The sequence below is a fragment of the Chiloscyllium punctatum genome, chromosome 9, assembly GCF_047496795.1.
Source record: "Chiloscyllium punctatum isolate Juve2018m chromosome 9, sChiPun1.3, whole genome shotgun sequence".
NCBI classification, from domain to species: Eukaryota; Metazoa; Chordata; class Chondrichthyes; order Orectolobiformes; family Hemiscylliidae; genus Chiloscyllium; species Chiloscyllium punctatum.
Window position 1 is genome coordinate 79,606,388 of NC_092747.1, and position 20,214 is coordinate 79,626,601.

The following is a 20,214-nucleotide window of genomic DNA, read 5'->3' on the forward strand; positions in this document are numbered from 1 at the left end:
TACCATAAGCTTTTTTGTATTTCTAGTATACAGCTTTCCCCTTACATAAGTTGTTGTCATCATATCTTTGCGTTTATCTAAAGCAGGAGAAAGTGAGGACAGTAGATGCTGGAAATCAGAGTCGAAAAGTGTGGTGCTGGAAAAGCACAGAGCACAGCAGGTCAGGCAGCATCCGAGAAACAGGAGAGTCGACATTTCAAGTCCACCGCCCTGTTGTCCAAACACTTTAAACTCCCCCTCTCACTTCACCAAGGACGTGCAAGTCCTGGGTCTCCTCCACTGCCTAACTCTAGCCACCCAATGCCTGGAGGAAGAATGCCCCATTTTCCGCCTTGGGACACTCCAATAACACTGGATCAATGTCGATTGCAGCCGAGCCCCCACCTTCCCAGATCAAACCTTCCAACTCAGCACTGCCCTCCTAAACTGTCCTACTTGTCCATCTTCCTTCCCACCTATCCGCTCCACCCTCCTTTCTGACTTATCTTCATCACCCCCACTTTCTTCTACTTATCACATTCCCAGCTACCTTACCCCCAGCCCAACAAATCCCCCACCACCATTTATCTTTCAATCCCCATCATTCCTGATGAAGAGCTCATGCTCGAAACATCAACTCTCCTGCTCCTTGGATGCTGCCTGACCGGCTGTGCTTTTCCAGCACCACATTTCTCAACTTTTTTTGTAAAGCAATCAATATTTGCAGGGAAAGGTTGCACAAAATAATCAACTGCAGAATACCAGTTGAGGAGCACATCTCAAACATAAAGGAAATCACTGACAGAACAGAAAGCAAATTCAGCAGCTAAGAGATCAATTGCTTTATTAGTTTGCAATTTGGAGCTCAGCGAGCCAGTGTCTTCTGCAGGTAAATATGCACCACAGCAGAAGCTACAGCAAGGCAACAGCTAATAAATGCAAGGAGGAATGGCAAATGCAAGGATGAGGCAAGTGAGGTGATAGCCAAGAGTACAAACAGAGGATTACATCATGATGGATGAGCAAGATGATGAGAATGACAAAGGTGACTGTAATAAAGAACAGATGGTGAGAGATGACCAATTGCTAGAAGACTGTGATGGTAATATTGTTGATAACCATCCTGGGCACCAGTTCATCATCTAATCATTCTTTCATTACATTGCACTCCATTCAATCCAGCAAAGAAGCTCAAATTGGAAGTGCACAACAGAGTCAGAAAGTTTCACTAGCTCTACAGGATCACAAATTAATTAATTGTTCTTGAGGCAACATATGCTCCAGAAGTAAGTGAGCAAAATTCAAATTTCTGAGTCTGAGAATCAACGAATCTCCACAATGTGTAAAGTGGCTAGTTAGCACATTGAGTCTGCACCAGCCCTCCAAACAGCATCCTACCCATACCCAACCCTCCACCTAACCTGCACATCTTTGGACATTAAGGGGCAATTTGGCATGATCGATTCACCTAATCTGCACACCTTTGGACTGTGGGAATAAACCACAGCACCCAGGAGAAACCCATACAGACACTGAGAGAACATGTAAACTCTACAGATTGTCATCCATGGCTAGAATCAAACTTGAATCCTGAAGTTAGAACAATCCATTTGAGTCTACTTACGTACTACATTCTAATGTCATACTCTGGTGATTTCAGCTGCAAAATTTTATAGAAGTTGATAATTTAACTGATGATTCTGAATGAAGTAGCCACCTATGTATTATGGTTACTTAAGACTCATTTTTCATCTAAATATACACAGTATATATAATGGACTGTTTATTTCTACTAAAGCTTTGCTTTTCATCCAATTTGTACATGAATAAGCGTAGGCCTGCTTCGCCATTTGTTGCTGATCTAGTAACTCCACATTCCTGCCTACCTCTGATAACTTTTAACTGCCTTGTTTGTCAAACACCTATCTGCTTCTGAATTAAAAACATTTCAAAACTCTCTTCCTCAAAAGACAACAAAAGAAAAAATTGCCTTGTCATGATTTAAATTAGGCAACATCTACTTTTTAAAGTGGTCTAAAATTTTAGATTCTCATACAAGAGGAATCATCCACTTCATATCTATCTGCTGTCAAGATCTTTTAAGCTTATATCTTTTAATCAAGTCACGTCTTACATTTCTAAACTCCAACAGATAAACGTCTAACTTTTCCAACCTTTCCTCAAAAGACAACTTCCCACTCCATAGATTAGTTTAGTAATTGAAGGCACCTGTTCTATGCTGAACATAGCCGAGCTCCAGAAAACAAGATCTTTGTATTTTCAGACTCCGAGTCAACTCATTGTCATTAGGCTATCGATGTTCATCCATGTTTAACTTACCAGTGGCTCAAATAAACCTTCTTTGTGAGATTGTGTTGAGGAACTCAAAGACAAATTGGAGGTCTGTGAAAGTGTACGTTCCTTAGTTATTTTTGTGGCAGTATGAGAGTCTGTCTGTTCATCCTCTTCATCTCGTTTTAGCAGACAGGAAAAATCAATTCCAGAATTTAAAAGCTGCTTGAAATTTCCTTTAACAACCATCTGGCCCTGAAATTAATTTCAATAAGTTATTTAATCACACAATAGCCAACTATTGAATAAATTATACTTTACTCAGATAAAGTGTAGTGTGATTTCACACCTTTTGTTTCTGGTGTGCAACATAGTTAAAAATATTCTTTGAAATTAGAATGATTTCCCAGGGAGAAAATATCTGCTATTCCATAGAACAAAACTATGTCTAGATTGGGAATGTGAGCATAGGTTTCTACAATCTGTCAGTCATTAATGTCTGATAAAAACAGTAAAGCTGCAGAAAATTTTGAAGAAGTCATATTGGACTTGAAACATAAACTCTTTTTCTCTCTCCGCAGATGCTGCCAGACTTGCTGAGTTTCTCTAGAATTTTGAGTTTTTATTTCAGATTTCCAGCTCCTGCAATAGTTTGCTTTGTTCAGCGATGAGTTTCTTCATTCATTATTTTGGGGGGTGGTGAGCTGAGAAGAGGTATGTCAGAAACATCACTACATTGGCCAGAGCAGGTCCATAGAACAGAGAAGAATACAGCGCAGTACAGGCCCTTCGGCCCTCGATGTTGCGCCGATCAAAGCCCACCTAACCTACACTAACCCACTATCCTCCATATACCTATCCAATGCCCGCTTAAATACCCATAAAGAGGGAGAGTCCACCACTGCTACTGGCAGGGCATTCCATGAACTTACGACTCGCTGAGTGAAAAACCTACCCCTAACATCAGTCCTATATCTACCCCACCTTAATTTAAAGCTATGCCCCCTTGTAATAGCTGACTCCATACGTGGAAAAGGGTTCTCACTGTCAACCCTATCTAACCCCCTAATCATCTTGTACACCTCTATCAAGTCACCCCTAAACCTTCTTTTCTCCAATGAAAACAACCCCAAGTGCCTCAGCCTTTCCTCATAGGATCTTCCTACCATACCAGGCAACATCCTGGTAAACTTCCTCTGCACCCGTTCCAGTGCCTCCACATCCTTCCTATAGTATGGCGACCAAAACTGCACACAATATTCCAGATGCGGCTGCACCAGAGTCTTATACAACTGCAACATGACCTCAGGACTCCGGAACTCAATTCCTCTACTAATAAAAGCCAGTACACCATATGCCTTCTTCACTGCACTATTTACCTGGGTGGCAACTTTCAGAGATCTGTGTACATGGACACCAAGATCCCTCTGCTCTTCCACACTACCAAGTATCCGACCATTAGCCCAGTACCCCATCTTTTTGTTACTCTTACCAAAGTGAATCACCTCACACTTAGCTACATTGAACTCCATTTGCCACCTTTCTGCCCAGCTCTGCAGCTTCTCTATATCCCGCTGTAACCTGCCACATCCTTCCTCACTGTCTACAACTCCTCCGACTTTCGTATCATCCGCAAACTTGCTCACCCAACCTTCTAACCCTTCCTCCAGGTCATTTATAAAAATGACAAACAGCAATGGTCCCAAGACAGATCCTTGCGGAACACCGCTAGTGACGGCACTCCAAGATGAACCTTTGCCATCAACTACTACCCTCTGTCTTCTTCCAGCCAGCCAATTCCTAATCCAAACCTCCAACTCACCCTCAATGCCATATCTCTGTATTTTCTGCAGTAGCCTATCATGGGGGACCTTATCAAACGCCTTACTAAAATCCATATATACATCTACCGCTTTCCCCTCATCTACCTCCTTAGTCACCTTCTCAAAGAATTCAATAAGGTTTGTGAGGCACGACCTGCCCTTCACAAAACCATGCTGACTATCCTTGATCACATTATTCTTATCCAGATGTGCATAAATCCTATCCCTTACAATTCTCTCTAAGACTTTACCCACAACAGAAGTGAGACTCACTGGCCTATAGTTACTAGGATTATCCCTACTCCCCTTCTTGAACAAGGGAACCACGTTTGCTAGCCTCCAGTCCTCTGGCACTACTCCTGTAGACAAAGAGGACACAAAAATCAAGGCCAATGGCTCTGCAATCTCCTCCCTTGCTTCCCAGAGAATCCTAGGATAAATGCCATCAGGCCCAGGGGACTTATCTATTCTCACCCTTGCCAGAATTTCCAACACCTCTTCTCTACATATCTCAAAGCCATCCATTCTACTTATTCGTGCCTCAGTATTCATATTGACAACAATGTCCTGTTCCTGAGTGAATACTGACGAAAAGTATTCATTCAGTGCCTCCCCAATCTCTTCAGCCTCCACACGCAACTTCCCATTACTATCCTTGATTGGACCTATTCCTTCCCTAGTCATTCTTTTATTCCTAACATACCTAAGCCTTAGGGTTTTCCCTAATCCTACCAACTAAGGACCTTTCATGTCCCCTCCTTGCTGCTCTTAGCTCTCTCTTCAGGTCCTTCCGGGCTACCTTATAACTCTCAATCGCCCCTATCGAACCTTCACGCCTCATCTTTACAAAGGCCGCCCTCTTCCATTTAACAAGGGATTCCAATTCCTTATTAAACCACTGCTCCCTCACACGACCCTTTCCTCCCTGCCTGATAGGTACGTACTTATCAAGGACACTCAATAGTTGCTCCTTGAACAAGTTCCACATATCAATTACGCTCTTGCCTTGGAATCTACTTTTCCAATCCACACATCCTAAGTCATGCCTCACCGCATCATAATTTCCCTGCCCCCAGCTATAACTCTTGCCCTGTAGTACACACTTATCCCTCTCCATCACTAGAGTAAAAATCAGCGAATTGTGGTCACTGTCCCCAAAGTGCTCACCTACCTCTAGTTCTAATACCTGGCCTGGTTCGTTACCCAGAACCAAATCCAGTATGGCCTCACCTCTTGTTGGCTTATCTACATATTGTGTCAGGAAACTCTCCTGCACACATTGGACAAACACTGACCCATCTAACGAACTTGAGCTATAGCTTTCCCAATCAATATCAGGAAAGTTAAAGTCCCCCATAACAACCACCCTATTACTGTCACTCTTCTCCTGAATCATCTTCGCAATCCTTTCTTCAACGATTCTAGGACTATTAGGAGGCCTGTAAAAGACTCCTAACAGGGTGACCTCACCTCTCCTATTCCTAACCTCAACCCAAACTACCTCAGATGGCAAATCTTCGTCCATCTTCCTTTCCACCGCTGTAATACTATCTTTGACAAGCAAAGCCACACCCCCCCCCTCTTTTACCCCCACCTCTGACCCTACTAAAACATTTAAACCCTGGAACCTGCAACAGCCAATCCTGTCCCTGATCTAGCCATGTCTCCGTAATAGCCGTCTCTGCTCGCACTCCAATTTAAATAAAGAGAGAGAGCAGTCAATAGAATGCATACTTCCACCACGTTGTGCTAACTCAACTTTATTACAATATGCAGCTCTTCCCTGAGGATTTTCTCTGCCTGGTTTTTGGTCTGTAACTATAAAAATTAAAACAAGATTTTTTTTAAAGATTACTGGGTGGTAAGTGGTACAGTAGTTAGCACTGCTGCCTCACAGTGCCAGGAATCCTGGTTCGATTCCAGCCTTGGATGACTGTCTGTATTTGCATGTTCTCCCTGTACGTACAAGGGTTTCCACCAGGTATTCGGGTTTCATCCCACAGTCCAAAGATGTGCAGTTTAGGAGCACTGGTCATGCTAAATTACCTGGGTGTCCAGGGATCTTCAAGCCATGGTAAACGTAGGGTTATAGGGTCTGGACGGGATGCTTTTTGGAGGGTCAATGCAAACCCAATGGGCTGAATCGTTTCCCTCTGCACTGAATCTCTGATAGATACCATCTCATTAAAGTGGCTTTAGGCAAGTCTACACTTAACAACCTCCTCTGACAATTTCGTTCATATTTAAACAGCTGTGACAAATTGCAGCATAGAAACTGAGATAATACAAAATATTCTAAGAAAATCAGCAATATTCTAAATAAAACATCCCACATTACTTGAAAAAGAAATCATCTTATATATCAATGTGAAATTGATCCTTTAAGAATTTACAGGATTTAGTTGTGGATCCAGATCTTCACTAAATACTACTTAATTCTTCTTTGGACTATGCCTTGTACACTAAATTATATGTTGCAGTCCATCACACAAACTATCAAAGGCAAAAGCATTACCTCCCCCACCTTCACTGGTAAAACTAACAGTGGATGGTAATACTAAAAAATGCTTGGTGGGGGTAGTGAGATGGGTCTGAGTGGAATGCTCTTCAGCAGGTTAGTGTGGCCTCGATGGGTCAAATTACCTATTTCCACACTGTTGGGACTCTGATTCTAGATGCAACAGCTACAGCAGCTTGAGCTCTGGATTTCATGATGGTGTATATGACAGGCTGAGCAATTTGTAAATAGCATGTTTCAGATATACTCATTGAATCCTTATATCCTCATCCTGTTCCTCAGATGCTGCCTGACCTGCTGTGCTTTTCCAGCACCACACTCTCGAATCCTTATAGTGTGTCAACTAAGAAGATTGTTTCATAAATGAGGGAAAAAAAGCTAACACAATATACATCAGAGTTTTTTCATTTAACAGTGACTTACACTTGATTTTGCTGAAATGAGTTACATACAATACAGACGTTTTAAAAGACCACAAATGCTCAGGCCTTCTGAACTCTGCTTTTACCATTGCATGGGGAACGTTTTGTGAATAAACTGAGAAAGGACTGCATAAATGAACTTCAGACCAGAAATCAAAGAACTATGGTTGAATCCAGTACTGTTTTCACAGTCTTCCATTATCACTGTAGCATGCTTGCCATTTCGCAACTTGATTCAATTTGTAGTTGGCATGAAGCAGAGATTCACAGTTGAAATGTTGTAGTTGTTAGGCTTATGCTCCCATCAAAATTTCCAGTTAAACAGCAGCTTAATTGAGAACTATTTGAAACTGTAAACTTATTAAGTGAGCTAATTACTCTACATTGGGGAGATTAAATTGCAAGGTAGGTGATTGCTTTGTGGAACACTTGTATTCTATCCATAAAAATGATCGCGAGCTTCCAGCTGCCTGCCACTTCAACACTCCAGCATGTTCCCTGGCCAACATTTCTCCCTCAGGTCTGTTGCAGTGAGATTTAACGCAAGCTGGAAGAACACCACCTCGTCTGCTTCAGTTGTACAGGGCACCAGTGAGTCTGCATCTGGAGTACTGTGCACAGCATTGATCAGCTTATTTAAGTAAGGAGGTAATGCATTGGAAGCAGTTCAGAGAAGGTTTAATCGATTATAACCTGAAATGGATGGGTTGACTTAAGAGAAATGGTTGCACAGGTTTATATCCATTGGAATTTAGTAGTATAAGAATTGATAGATAGACTCATAGAAGCCCTAGAGTGTGGAAACAGACCCTCCAGCTCAACAAGTCCACACCAACCCCCTGAAGAGTCACCCATCCAGACCCATTCCCCTATTACTCTACATTCATTCCTTACTAATGCTCCTAACCTGCACATCCCTGAACACTACGGGCAATTTAGCATGGCCAATTCACCTAACTTGCACATTTTTCGACAGTGGGAGGAAACAGAGCACCCAGAGAAAACCCACACAGGCACAGGGAGAACATGCAAATTCCACACAGTCGCCCGAGGCTAGAGTCAAACCGGGTCCCTGGCACTGAGAGGCAGCCACCGTGCTGCCCTACACTGACGGTAACACACAAGATCCAAGAGGGTCTTGACAGGATAGAGGTTAAGGTGATGTTTCCTCTTATGGGACAACCTAGAACTAGTAGCTATTGCTTAAAAAATCAGGAGTTGCATATTTTAAAACTGATGTTAATTTTATTTTATATCTTAGAGGATCGTGAGACTTTGGAACACTTCCCTGAGAAAATGGTGGAAGCAGAGATTATAAGGCACAGGTAGGTTGAGTACGATTAAACAAGAGTTTAATGGGAATCAGGGTGGATTGAAACAGAGTTGAGGTTACAATTAGATCAATCATGAATAGTGGAGCAGGGTTGAGAGGGTGAATGTCTCTTTCTGTTCCATATGTTCTTATGGATTTAATGCCTGATTGAAATGCTCTTTATTACAGGGGATTATGCAGTTGAATATAAGTAATTACAGTGAATGAGTTTCAATGAATGAGTGCTTTTAAAACTAAACTCTGCATTGGATACTTGAGAGAGGTTCTGAGCTAAGTCTGTGGTGATTGCTGAATGCATTGGTATCGTCAGCTTTACAGCAAAGGTTAGTGAGTTATGAAGTGGCATTAATTTGATGCAGGGATTACAAAAGGTCATGAATGTGGGCAGGACAGCAGAGGTTGGCTTGGAGGGTGCCAGAAGCTATACAGCAGGTGACAGTGACAGCTGTCATGGAGAACATAAAAAGCTATGGGAGTGAGGATGGGAGTGGGAGCATGAGGTGGTACGATTGGCATGGACAGGACGTGGAGAGAGTGTGGACTGTTTTATATTTTATTGCTTTTGTAAAACTGAAGTTCTCCAGTGCCATGACAGCCGTTTACCCAGCCCAACTCCACACATCCGCCTCTACACTCATTCCAGGCTACCTGGCCCAACACCCAGAGAATCCTGCCACTCTGGAGTGAAATCCCAAAGTCCACTACCAGATATGCAGAGCTGGGAAATGTTCTGATTCTCCTGATCTGCAAGCAAATATCTGGCTCATGTGTCAGTAGAGGGTAGTGATTCTACTATTAAGGTTAGTTATGGAAAAGGAGAATGAACAACCTAAAGGAAGAATAATTACATGGCAGGCTTCCCACAGGCAAGCATGGATCTGTTCTAATCAGAATCAAAGATCGCCTGGCAAGACTGCAATCAAATAATGTCTTTCTGTTTTTCAGCGGCAACAGCAACTCGAAGGGCGGGAGCTTGCGCCAGGGCCTGCTGGGAGTGGTGAGTCATAGATTTGTGCTTTTAAATTTGATGTCAGAGAGCAGTGGTTTCTGGGAAAGGAGGGACTTCTTATGTTTATTTCCATCCTGCTATATAAGTCAGTGTCTTCTCAACCAGAGACCCTACCTTTGTAGGGCCTCCCACCCAACCACCTCCTCTAACCTTAAAGACCAGGGACATATTAGGTAAGCGTCTCTTTTTTACATTGTGACTAGGGGACTAGCAGGGATGGCAGTGCAGGGAGAGAATATTCCTCCTGCATGATGTTTGAGGTCAGGGACTCCATTAGTGTTCCATCCAAGTACATCTGCAGGAAGTGCACCCAACTCTCGCTCCTCCAAGACCGTGTTAGGGAACAGGAGCGGGAGTTGAATGATAGACAGGAGTAACAGGGTAGTTGTTACCCCTAAGCAAGAATAAAGCTGAGTGACTGTTCGAAAGGGGAAAAAAAGAGTCAGTGGAGGGATCCCCTGTGGTTTTTCCCCTGAAAAACATGTATACCATTTTGGATACTGTTGAGGGGGATGACTTACCAGGGGCAAGCAGTGGGGCCCAGGTCTCTGGCATAGGGCCTGTCCCTGTTGCACAGAAGGGAAGGAAGGAAAGGAGGAGAGTGTTAGTCATTAGGGACTCGATAGTTAGAGGCTCAGATAGGAGGTTTTTTGGGAACGAACAAGACTCGCGGTTAGTGTGTTGCCTCCCAGGTGTCAGGGTCCATGATTTCTCGGATTGGATCTTTGGGATCCTGAAGGGAGAGGGTGACCAGCCTCAAGTCATTGTCCATGTAGGTACCAATGACATAGGTAGAAAGAGGGATAGGGATGTAAGGCAGGCTTTCTGGGAGCTGGGGTGGAAGCTGAGAGCTAGAGCAAACAGAGTTGTTATCTCTGGATTGTTACACTTGCCACGTGATAGCGAGGCAAGGAATAGGGAGAGATATCAGCTGAACACGTGGCTGCAAGGATGGTGCAGGAGGGAGGGTTGCAGGTTTTTGGATAATTGGGGCTCATTCTGGGGAAGGTGGGACTTGTACAAACAGGACGGTCTTCACTTGAACCAGAGGGGTACTAATATTCTGGATGGGAAATTTGCTGGTGCTATTCGGGTGGGTTTAAACTAGCTCAGCAAGGGGATGGGAACCGGAGGTGTCGTTGCAGTGCACAGGAGGATGAGAGTAGGAAGGACAGGGACAGCAAACTGGTTTGAAGTGTGTCTACTTCAACGCCAGAAGAATCCGAAATAAGGTAGGTGAGTTTGCAGCATGGTTAGGTACCTGGGACTTCGATGTTGTGGCCATTTCGGAGACATGGATAGAGCAGGGTGAGGAATGGATGTTGCAGGTTCCAGGGATTAGATCTTTTATTAAAAACAGGCAAAGTGGTAAAAGAGGGGGAAATATGGCCTTGTTAGTCAAAGATAGTATAACGATGGCTGAGAGAATTTTTGATGAGGACTCGTCTACTGAGGTAGTGTGGGCTGAGGTTAGAAACAGGAGAGGAGAGGTCACACTGCTTGGAGTTTTTAATAGGCCTCTGCAGAGTTCCAGGGAGGTAGAAGAGAAGATTAGCAAAATTATTCTGAGTAGGAGTGAAAGGAACAGGGTGGTCATTATGGGCGACTTTAACTTCCACAACATTGACTGGAAACATTATAGCTCTAGTACGTTGGATGGATCGGTTTTTGTCCAATGTGTACAGGAGGGTTTCCTGACACAGTATGTCAAAGGGCCGACAAGAGGGGAGGCCACACTGGATCTGGTAATGAACCAGGCCAGGTGTTTGATTTAGTTGTAGGTGAGCACTTTGGAGAGAGTGACCATAATTCAGTTACGTTTAGTTTAGAGATGGAAAGGGATAGGTACATGCCACAGGTCAAGAGTTATCGATTAGGCAAGAATTAGGATGCATAGAATGGGGTAGCAAAGTGCAGGGGATGCAGACAATCGAAATGTGGAGCTGGTTTAAGGAACAGATATTGCGTGTCCTTGATAGGTATGTCCCTGTCAGACAGGGAGGAAGTGATAAGGTAAGGGAACTGTGGTTTACTACAGAAATTGCATCTCTTGTTAAGAAGAAGAATGAGGCTTATGTGTTGATGAGGCAAGATGCTACAGATGAGGCGATGGAGAGTTACAGATCAGCGAGGAAGGATTTAAAGACAGTTAAGAAGAGCAAAGAAAGAACACGAGCAGTCTTCAGCAAATAGAATAAAGGAGAACCCTACAGCTTTCTATAGGTATGTGAGAAATAAAAAGATAATTAGGATAGGAATAGAGCCTACTGCTCCTCGGATGCTGCCTGAACTGCTGTGTTTTTCCAGCACCACTCTAATCTAGACTCTGGTTTCCACTATCTGCAGTCATTGTTTTTACCTAGGAATAGGGCCAGTCAAAGACAGAAGTGGGACATTGAGTATGGACCCTGTACAGATCAGAGAGGTGCTAAGTGAACATTTCTCATCGGTGTTCACTCAGGAAAAGGAAAATATTGTAGAGGAGAAGAATGAGGTACGAGATATTAGACTAGAAAGGATCGAGGTTAGCTATGCACAGGTGTTATCAATTCTAGAAAGAGTGGAAGTAGACAAGTCCCCTGGGCCAGATGGGGTTTATCCGAGGATTCTCTGGGAAGCTAGGGAGGAGATAGCAGAGCCTTTGGCTTTGACATTTGAGTCATCATTGTCTCCAGGTTTAGTACCCGAGGACTGGAGGATTGCAAATGTTGTGCCCTTGTTCAAGAAGGGCAGCAGAGATGACCCAGGTAATTATAGAGCAGTGAGCCTTACGTCTGTTGTAGGAAAGGTTTTGGAAAGGATTATAATAGATAAGATTTATAATCATCTAGCAAGCAGCAATTTGATTTCAGATAGTCAACATGGTTTCATCAAGGGCAGGTTGTGTCTCGAAAACCTCACTGAGTTTTTTGAGAAGGTGACCAAGCGTGTAGATGAGGGTAGGGCAGTTGACGTGGTATACTTGGACTTCAGTAAAGCCTTTGATAAGGTAGCTGATGGAGAAAATGCAGAGGCATGGAATTGAGGATGATTTAGCAGTTTGGATTAGAAACTGGCTTTCTGGAAGAAGGCAGCGAGTGGTCGTTAATGGAAAATATTCAGTCTGGAGTCCAGTTACTAGTGGTGTGCCACAAGGATCTGTTTTGGGACCACTGCTGTTTGTCATTTTTATAAACGACTTAGATGCAGGCATAGGTGGATGGATTAGTAAATTTGCAGATGACACTAAAGCCGGTGGAGTAGTGGACAGTTTGGAAGAACTTTACAGGTTGCAGAGGGACTTAGATAAATTGCAGAATTGGGCTGAGAGGTGGCAAATGGAGTTCAATGCAGCTAAATGTGAGGTGATGCGCTTTGGGAAGAATAACAGAAAGGCAGAGTACGTGGTCAATGGAAGGATTCTTGGAAGTGTGGATGTGCAGAGGGATCTTGGAGTCCATGTGCATAGATCCCTGAAAGTTGCCACCCAGGTTGATAGTGCTGTGAAGAAGGCATATGGAATGTTAGGCTTCATTCGTAGAGGGATTGAGTTCCGGAACCGCAATATCATGCTGCAATTATACAAAACGCTGGTGTGGTCACACTTGGAATATTGTGTACAGTTCTGGTTCCCATATTTCAGGAAGGATGTGGAAGCATTGGAAAAGGTGCGGAGAAGATTTACCAGGATGTTGCCTGGTCTGGAGGGAAGGTCTTATAAGGAAAGGCTGAGAGACTTGGGTCTGTTCTCATTGGAAGGAACAAGGCTAAGGGGGAATTTGATAGAGACATACAAGATGATCAGAGGATTAGATAGGGTAGACAGTGAAAGTCTTTTTCCCGATGATCACATCAGCTTGTACGAGATGGCATAACTACAAATTGAGTGACAGATTTAAGACAGATGTCAGAGGAAAGTTCTTTACGCAGAGAGTGGTAAGGATGTGGAATGCCCTACCTGTTAATGTAGTCAACTCAGCCACATTAGGGAGATTTAAACAATCCTTAGATAAGCTCATAGATGATTTTGGGATAGTGTAGGGGGTCAAGCTGAGAATAGTTCACAGGTCGGCACAACATCAAGGGCCGAAGGGCCTGTACTGCGCTATAACGTTCTGTGTATATGTTCTATGTTCTAACACAGGTAATTCAACACAGTTAGGATACGTTCTGATATAACTGAAAGATAATCAAATCCAATTTAGATACCATGATGACAAACAAGTTAAACTAAGATAATAGGTGCAAATGACAGATCAGATAAATAATTGAGAATCAGGCTGATTATGGAAGGTTCAGAGGGGAGTAAAAATATAGAACAAGTAAGACATGAAGTGAGTATGAGAAGAGACAAGTCTTCTCCAGATATACCAAGAGTGAAAAGACGCTAAAAGTAGAAATAAAGGCAATTATGTACCCAAAAAGGTGCACTGATTTAGATTAGATGAGATTACTTTGATTAGACCCTCCAAAGAGCAACTCACTCAGACCCATTCCCCTACATTTACCCGTTCACCTAACACTACTGGCAATTTAGCATGGCCAATTCACCTGACCGGCACATCTTTGGACTGTGGGAGGAAACCGGAGGAAACCCACGCAGACACAGGGAGAACGTGCAAACTCCACACAGACAGTTGCCCGGGTCTCTGGCGTTGTGAGGCAGCAGTGCTAACTACTGTGCCACCGTGGCGTCTTAGAAACAGGTTGTATGGCTGAACAAATAAGAATTTTGTCTCTGTCTTTACAAATAAGATGGTGTCAAAGTTATAGTGAAAAAGGGAGGCTAGATAAGCTGTTCTTAATCAATTATTAATCTATCTAATGACTCCTCTAAATGGACAGACCACCAGTACTGGATGAGATGTACTGCAGAAATTCACCAAAGCTCTTTAAACATCACCTTTCAAACCCACGACAAGTTCCACCTGGAAAGACAATTGCAACAGATACCTGGGAACACCAATCACCTGCCAGCTTCCCTCCAAGCCACTCATCACATTGACTTGAAAATAATATCATTCCTTCTGCTTTGGTGGGTCAAAATCTTGGAATTCCCTGCCTAACAGACTTGTGGATGTAACAGGATGGGCCATTTCATTAGCGAATCAGATTAGTTAGCCAGGCAATCGACAATGGATTCATGGTCATCATGGTCTCTTAACTCTAGAGTTCTTATTGAATTCAAATTCCACCATTTGTCATGGCAGGATTTGAACCTGCATCCTCAGAATGTCACCTGGGGCCTCTGGATTAACAGTCCAGCCATGTTTCCAGTAGGCTATCATTGTTGGTTTGTATGGGATCAGTTGAACGGCTACTCAGGGGTTACTTTACGCATTTACTCGTCTAATTTTTCTGAAGTTAAAAGCTTTCTCAACTTTTCTAGTCTAAATTTTACTTAAGTACACCAAAAATCCTCTGAATACTCAGATTTAAATGGAGACTTTTGGAAGGTTCCATGCATGTTGAAATTGCCCAGCAAAAAATTCAATTTTCCCAGCAATTCTATCAGAGTTTGCTATGGTGGACACTCTACCGGGTCACTGAATACAACTTGTAATCTATACTGAAATAATGACCACTTGCCATTGGAAAATCTGGGCCATATTTTGCTAAGTGAGGAAAACCAAGTATCTGAATAACTTTTTCAGACTGGAGGAAGGTATCTAGTCATGGATATATAGGCTCCTGCATGGTCTCTATTAAGCCTTGGTTGTTTTGATCAATTTTAATGACCTGAGATGTCAACTTACAAAGCACAATTTCAATTTTCAGAAGACACAAAACATTAAGTATTTAGAACTGTGAGGAGATAGTGACAAAATTCAAGAAGTAGTGAACTGCTTAGTGTCCTGGGCAGACATGTTACTGGTAAAATTTAACGCAGAGAAGTATTTATTTTAGTTGGAAGAACAAAGAAGCAATATAAAATAAATAATGCAATTCAGGAACACTGGGAACTGTGTGCAAATAGAGATGTGTACGCAAATATTAGAAGATGGGAGGTCAGTTGAGAAAGTGCTTTAAACCTGGAGTATAGTGTCCTGGACTTAAGAGTCCAACGGCAAAAAAGATGTGATAAACATGATTGACACAAGTTTGGACGCGACTGAGGCATTGTATCCAGTTCTCTCTCCCTCACTTTCAAAGTATGCAAGTCATTGGTTTCAAAGAAAGCTTCCAAGAATGGGGATCTTGTGTCACATAGATAAATTGTGTCACATAGACTGAAAGGAGATTTGATAGAGGTATGCAAACTCATGGGGGATCCATCAAGTGCAGACTGCGCGCAGTGGATGCAGACTCAACTGAAGCCTTAAAATGAATTGAACAATCACCTGAATTTAACAGATTGACACTATTAATTGTGGAAAGGCAAGTGACTAGGGGAGTTGTACTTTGCAGAGAATTGGCAAGGTCACAATGAAGCAAACAGTCTCATTCTGCCCTTTAACTAATCAAAGATCCTAACTTATAAAAGTGAAAGTAGAGCATAAAAGTTCAGACTGTAAGTAAATGAATATGGACTGCAAGTTAAAACAGCATAAATGCACAATTCTCATTATACGCATTATTTCATAAAGAAGTACTTTTTGTAAAAACTTACCTCTCTTAATATCAGAATCTGGTCAGCAGCACTTAAATATTGAAGTTGATGTGTCACCAGAATACGAGGCTTATTTTTCAAAACCCCAGTTATACACCTAAGGGAAATATGAAAAATCAATTTCTCAGTTGCTCACTTTACTGCCATTGAACTTTATAATTCTGCAAGTCCACTCTGGGTGGTCTCAGGGTAACTTTTGGGGTGCACACTTAGTTCTAGACCAAATGAAAACCTATACAGGGCCCATGTATCTTCTAAACAAAAAAATCAAGTTATAAAACAAAAGTCACAAAATGATAAAATATTACAGTGACACTAAAAAAAACATTTAAAAATGTAGAAGTAAACATGTGAATGCATCTTACTATCTGCCTCTTCAAATCACTTCTTGCAGACCTACTTATCTATTATATCACTACCAATGGACATGGAGATATGTGGAGACAGCCTCAACAAGTCTCAAAGCCCCAGCAAATTATTAATGTATGCAAACCTTGTGTTAAGTGGTCTTGTTTTGGCATCTATATTCGTACCACAAATTGCTGCAGTATCAGCACAATGGGTCCCTATAAATATTACATCTAATAGACATTCTTTCTCAATCATTGAAAGAAGAGAAGAGTAAAAGACAAACTAAACATAGAGAAGGAAAGGGAAATAACATGAAAGGAGAAAGTATTCGAGAGAGAGAGAAGAGAAATAGGATATAAAATTAAGTTTGCAGGAGTCAAACATGTTTGAAAAGTATTGAACAGGGAAGGAGGATACAGACCGATTGGTGGAATTAAAAGATGAAATTTAATGCAGAGAAATGTGAGGAACTTATCAAGAAAGAATAAGTATTATGCCTGTACATGGTACAATTTTAATAGCAGAAGAGGGAGAGGGATCAGAAGGTTCACATTCACCACCCACACACGAGTAATGGAACAATTTGATGTGGATATTAAAAAGCAAATGAATTGATTTAAAAGCCATGGGGTAGACTTTGGAGAGAGTTGTAGCCCATGTCAAATCCTGGCTAATCATTCAGTGGGGAGACTGCCCACAATATTGCTGGCTGCCTCACAGCAATTTAATACTTGGAGCAGCAATGATTGTTTTCAGATATTCTTCCACCTCTTTCGCAGGATAGTGACCCAACTTGAAGAACCACTCACTAATCAAAGCCAACAACTCTGTAAGCTCCAGTTTCGTCAGTTAAGAGTATTGGCTACTGCTAACAAGCAAAGGAGACCAGACAGGGCAGGATAGGTCAAGGGAAGCAAGTCCTGATGAGGACAGGGTGAGATCAGGAAGGCAGTAAGTAGAACATTTTAGGTGTGAGAAAATATAAACAATCCAATCAAGGGGCCAACACAAGCCTGAACATCTATAGCTGATAGATTTCCTACATGGAATGGGCTTCCTATTGGCCCAGGTAAAATAGTGGAAGTAAAATAAAAAAAATCTAAGCAAGCCGGAGACTTGAAACAAAAACAATAATTGCTGGGGAAACTCAGGAGGTCTGCTAACACCCATGGAGACAAATCAGAGTCAAGGTTTCAAGCCCAGTGACTCTTCAGAAGAGAACTGAACAGAAGAGGCGTCACTGGGCTCAAAACATTGACTCAGTTTCCTGTTCAGGGATGCTGCCAGACATGCTGAGTTACTAACATCATGGCAGACTCTCAACAGTTCACAGAGGTCAACAGCACACAAAAAAGCCTTTGTCTTATCATGTCTGCTCTGGTCAGAAACAACTATTCTAATCCCATTTTCCTGCAATTGGCCTATATGCCTTGGCAGTGCAAGTGCATATCTAAATACTTCATAGAGCATCACAGAATCCTTACAATATGGACGCGGGCTATTTGGCCCATTGTGTCTACACTGACCCTGCAAAGACAATCCCATCCAGACTCATCCCCTACCCTATCCCCATAACCCCACATTTACCACAGTTAATCTACCTGGCCTGCACATCCTGGACACTATGGGCAATTTAGCATGGGCAATCCACCTAGCCTGTACATCAGTGGATTGTGGGAGGAAACCAGAGCACCCAGAGGAAACTCATGCAGGCATGGGGAGACAATGCAAGTTCTACATAAACAGTCACTCGATTAAAGGGTGGAATCGAAACCTTAGCGGGTTTACACCTCTACCACATTTACAGGCAGTGAGTTCCACATTCCTCCTCTCCTCTGAGTGAAGAATTGTTTCGTCACATTCCTCTAAACCTTCAGCCCCTTATATTATATCAATGCCCATGGGCTTTGATTCCATCATCAAGGGTGAAAGTTCCTTCCTGTCTATTCTATCTATGCCCCCATAATTTTATACATCTCAATCATGTTCACTCTTATTCTCCTCTAGTCCAAGGAAAACAACCCCAGTCTGTCCAATCTTTCTTTCATAACAAAAGCTCCAGTCCAGGCAACATCCTGGTAAATCTCTTCGGCACCCTCTCCAGTTTTATCACATTCCTCCTATAACATGGATTCCAGAATTGCACACAATATCCTACCTGTGGCCTAAACAACATTTTATACAGTTCCAGCGTAGCCCAATGTCTCAACTAACAAAGGCAAGTATCCCATATACTTTCTGAGCCACTTCATCCACCCGTCCTGATACCTTAAGGGACCGGTATACATGCGCATCAAGGGCTCTCTGATCAAGGTCTTACTGTTTATCATCTGTTCCATTGCCTTGTTTGTCCTGCCTAAGTGAACACCTCATATGTATCCAGATCCAATTCTATTTGCCACTGATCAGCCCATCTGACCAGTCCGTACATGCCCTGTTGTAGTAGAAGGTTATTCTCCTCACTACTTATCACCCCACAATTTTTTATATCTTTCTTTTGACTCTTCTACATTAAAGTCTAAAGTGCCAAGAACAGGAAGAAGACTAATCAACATCCCCAAAGGCCAATTAAAAAATTCACATACATCAGGGGTGCAGAAAGGGAACTAGTTGGATTTTACAAGACTCTTCCCACTTTCAAACCTGCTCACAAACCATAATGTGACTAATCAAGACATTTTGTCATAGTGAATTCTAGAAATTTACAACCTTACTGGGAGGTGCTGTCTGTCCTTCCCAGTCTATATTAAAGTTAAAATCCCCCATTAATGCTACACTGCCTTTGCGAATTCGTTGCCTAAATTCAGTATTTATACAATTTAGCACTTCTGACTTGCTACCAGGGAGTCGACATATGACACCCGTTGTGGTTTTATTTCCTTTATGGTACCTCAAATCCACACATAAGATCTCTACTGGGTGCCTTCCCCTCATTACATCCTACTGCACATCAGTAAAACTCCTCTACACTCTGCCATTTTCTCCTGCAAATGTTATAATCATGTATATTTAATTCCCAGTCCTGACCATCCTGCAGCCCTGTCTTCATAACGGCTACTATATCATTGTTTCCAATTTGAATGTATGTCTGCAGCCCATTTAATTTGTTCCTTACACTCCATGCATTTGTGTAAAGAATTGTGCACTCTATCCTGACCTTCAGCATCTTATTATTTCTCCCTCCTGCCTTACTCAATATACTTTTCATAGTTCCGCCTGTTCATTAAACTGGTCCTGCTTATTCATCCTGTTAACCTCTACCTTCTCCTCACATGCTGACCTATTGCACTGGTTCCCACTCTGATCACTAGTTGGTTGATCTAGGCAAAATCACACGAAGTGACTATTTTCCACACAGTGTGGATTTTTGATATTTCAAGTTGATGGCAAGGTAGCCCAGAAAGATAATTCATCTCGAAAGTTTCAAATTCTTAAAAAAGCAATTCAAGACAAAAATCGCAATCACCTGGTCAAGTGCAGATTAAGGAAACTCAGGATGAATTAATTAGGAAATATTGTGTCCAAATAACTTGAAGATTTTTTGATGATGTATCAGAGAGAGCTGATGAATGAAATGGTGTTGAGTATCCAGAAGGACTTTAATACACTGCTGCATAACACACTTATGAGCAAAGTTGGTGAAAGAAAGTGAGGACTTCAAATGCTGGAGAACAGAATCGAAAAGTGTGGCGCTGGAAAAGCACAGCAGGTCAGGTAGCATCTGAGGAGCAGGAAAGTCAACATTTCAATCATAAGCCCTTCAACAGTAATGTGGGAGGGGAAAGGAGCAGAGATATAAATAGGAGGGTGAGGTTGGGGGTAAGGCAAAGGAAGCTGGGAAGGCAATAGGTCGATTGAGGTGGGGAGTTGATAGTGATAGGTCAGAGGGGTGGGTGGA

General features: G+C 42.4%; 1 protein-coding gene across 5 annotated transcripts in view; it reads right to left on the minus strand.

The window, feature by feature from the left end:
* The window catches only part of abcc4 (ATP binding cassette subfamily C member 4 (PEL blood group)), a 471,758-nt gene that overhangs the window by 296,812 nt on the left and 154,732 nt on the right, over positions 1 to 20,214 (minus strand). For 4 of the 5 annotated variants that reach the window (XM_072577874.1, XM_072577873.1, XM_072577877.1 and 1 more), the window contains 2 exons: positions 15,966 to 16,062; positions 2,320 to 2,526 (listed from right to left, as the gene is read on the minus strand). In XM_072577874.1, coding sequence (XP_072433975.1) covers positions 2,320 to 2,526; positions 15,966 to 16,062 — 304 coding nt within the window. The remainder of the gene's footprint in view (positions 1 to 2,319; positions 2,527 to 15,965; positions 16,063 to 20,214) is intronic. The other variant, XM_072577875.1, reaches the window with a different exon arrangement.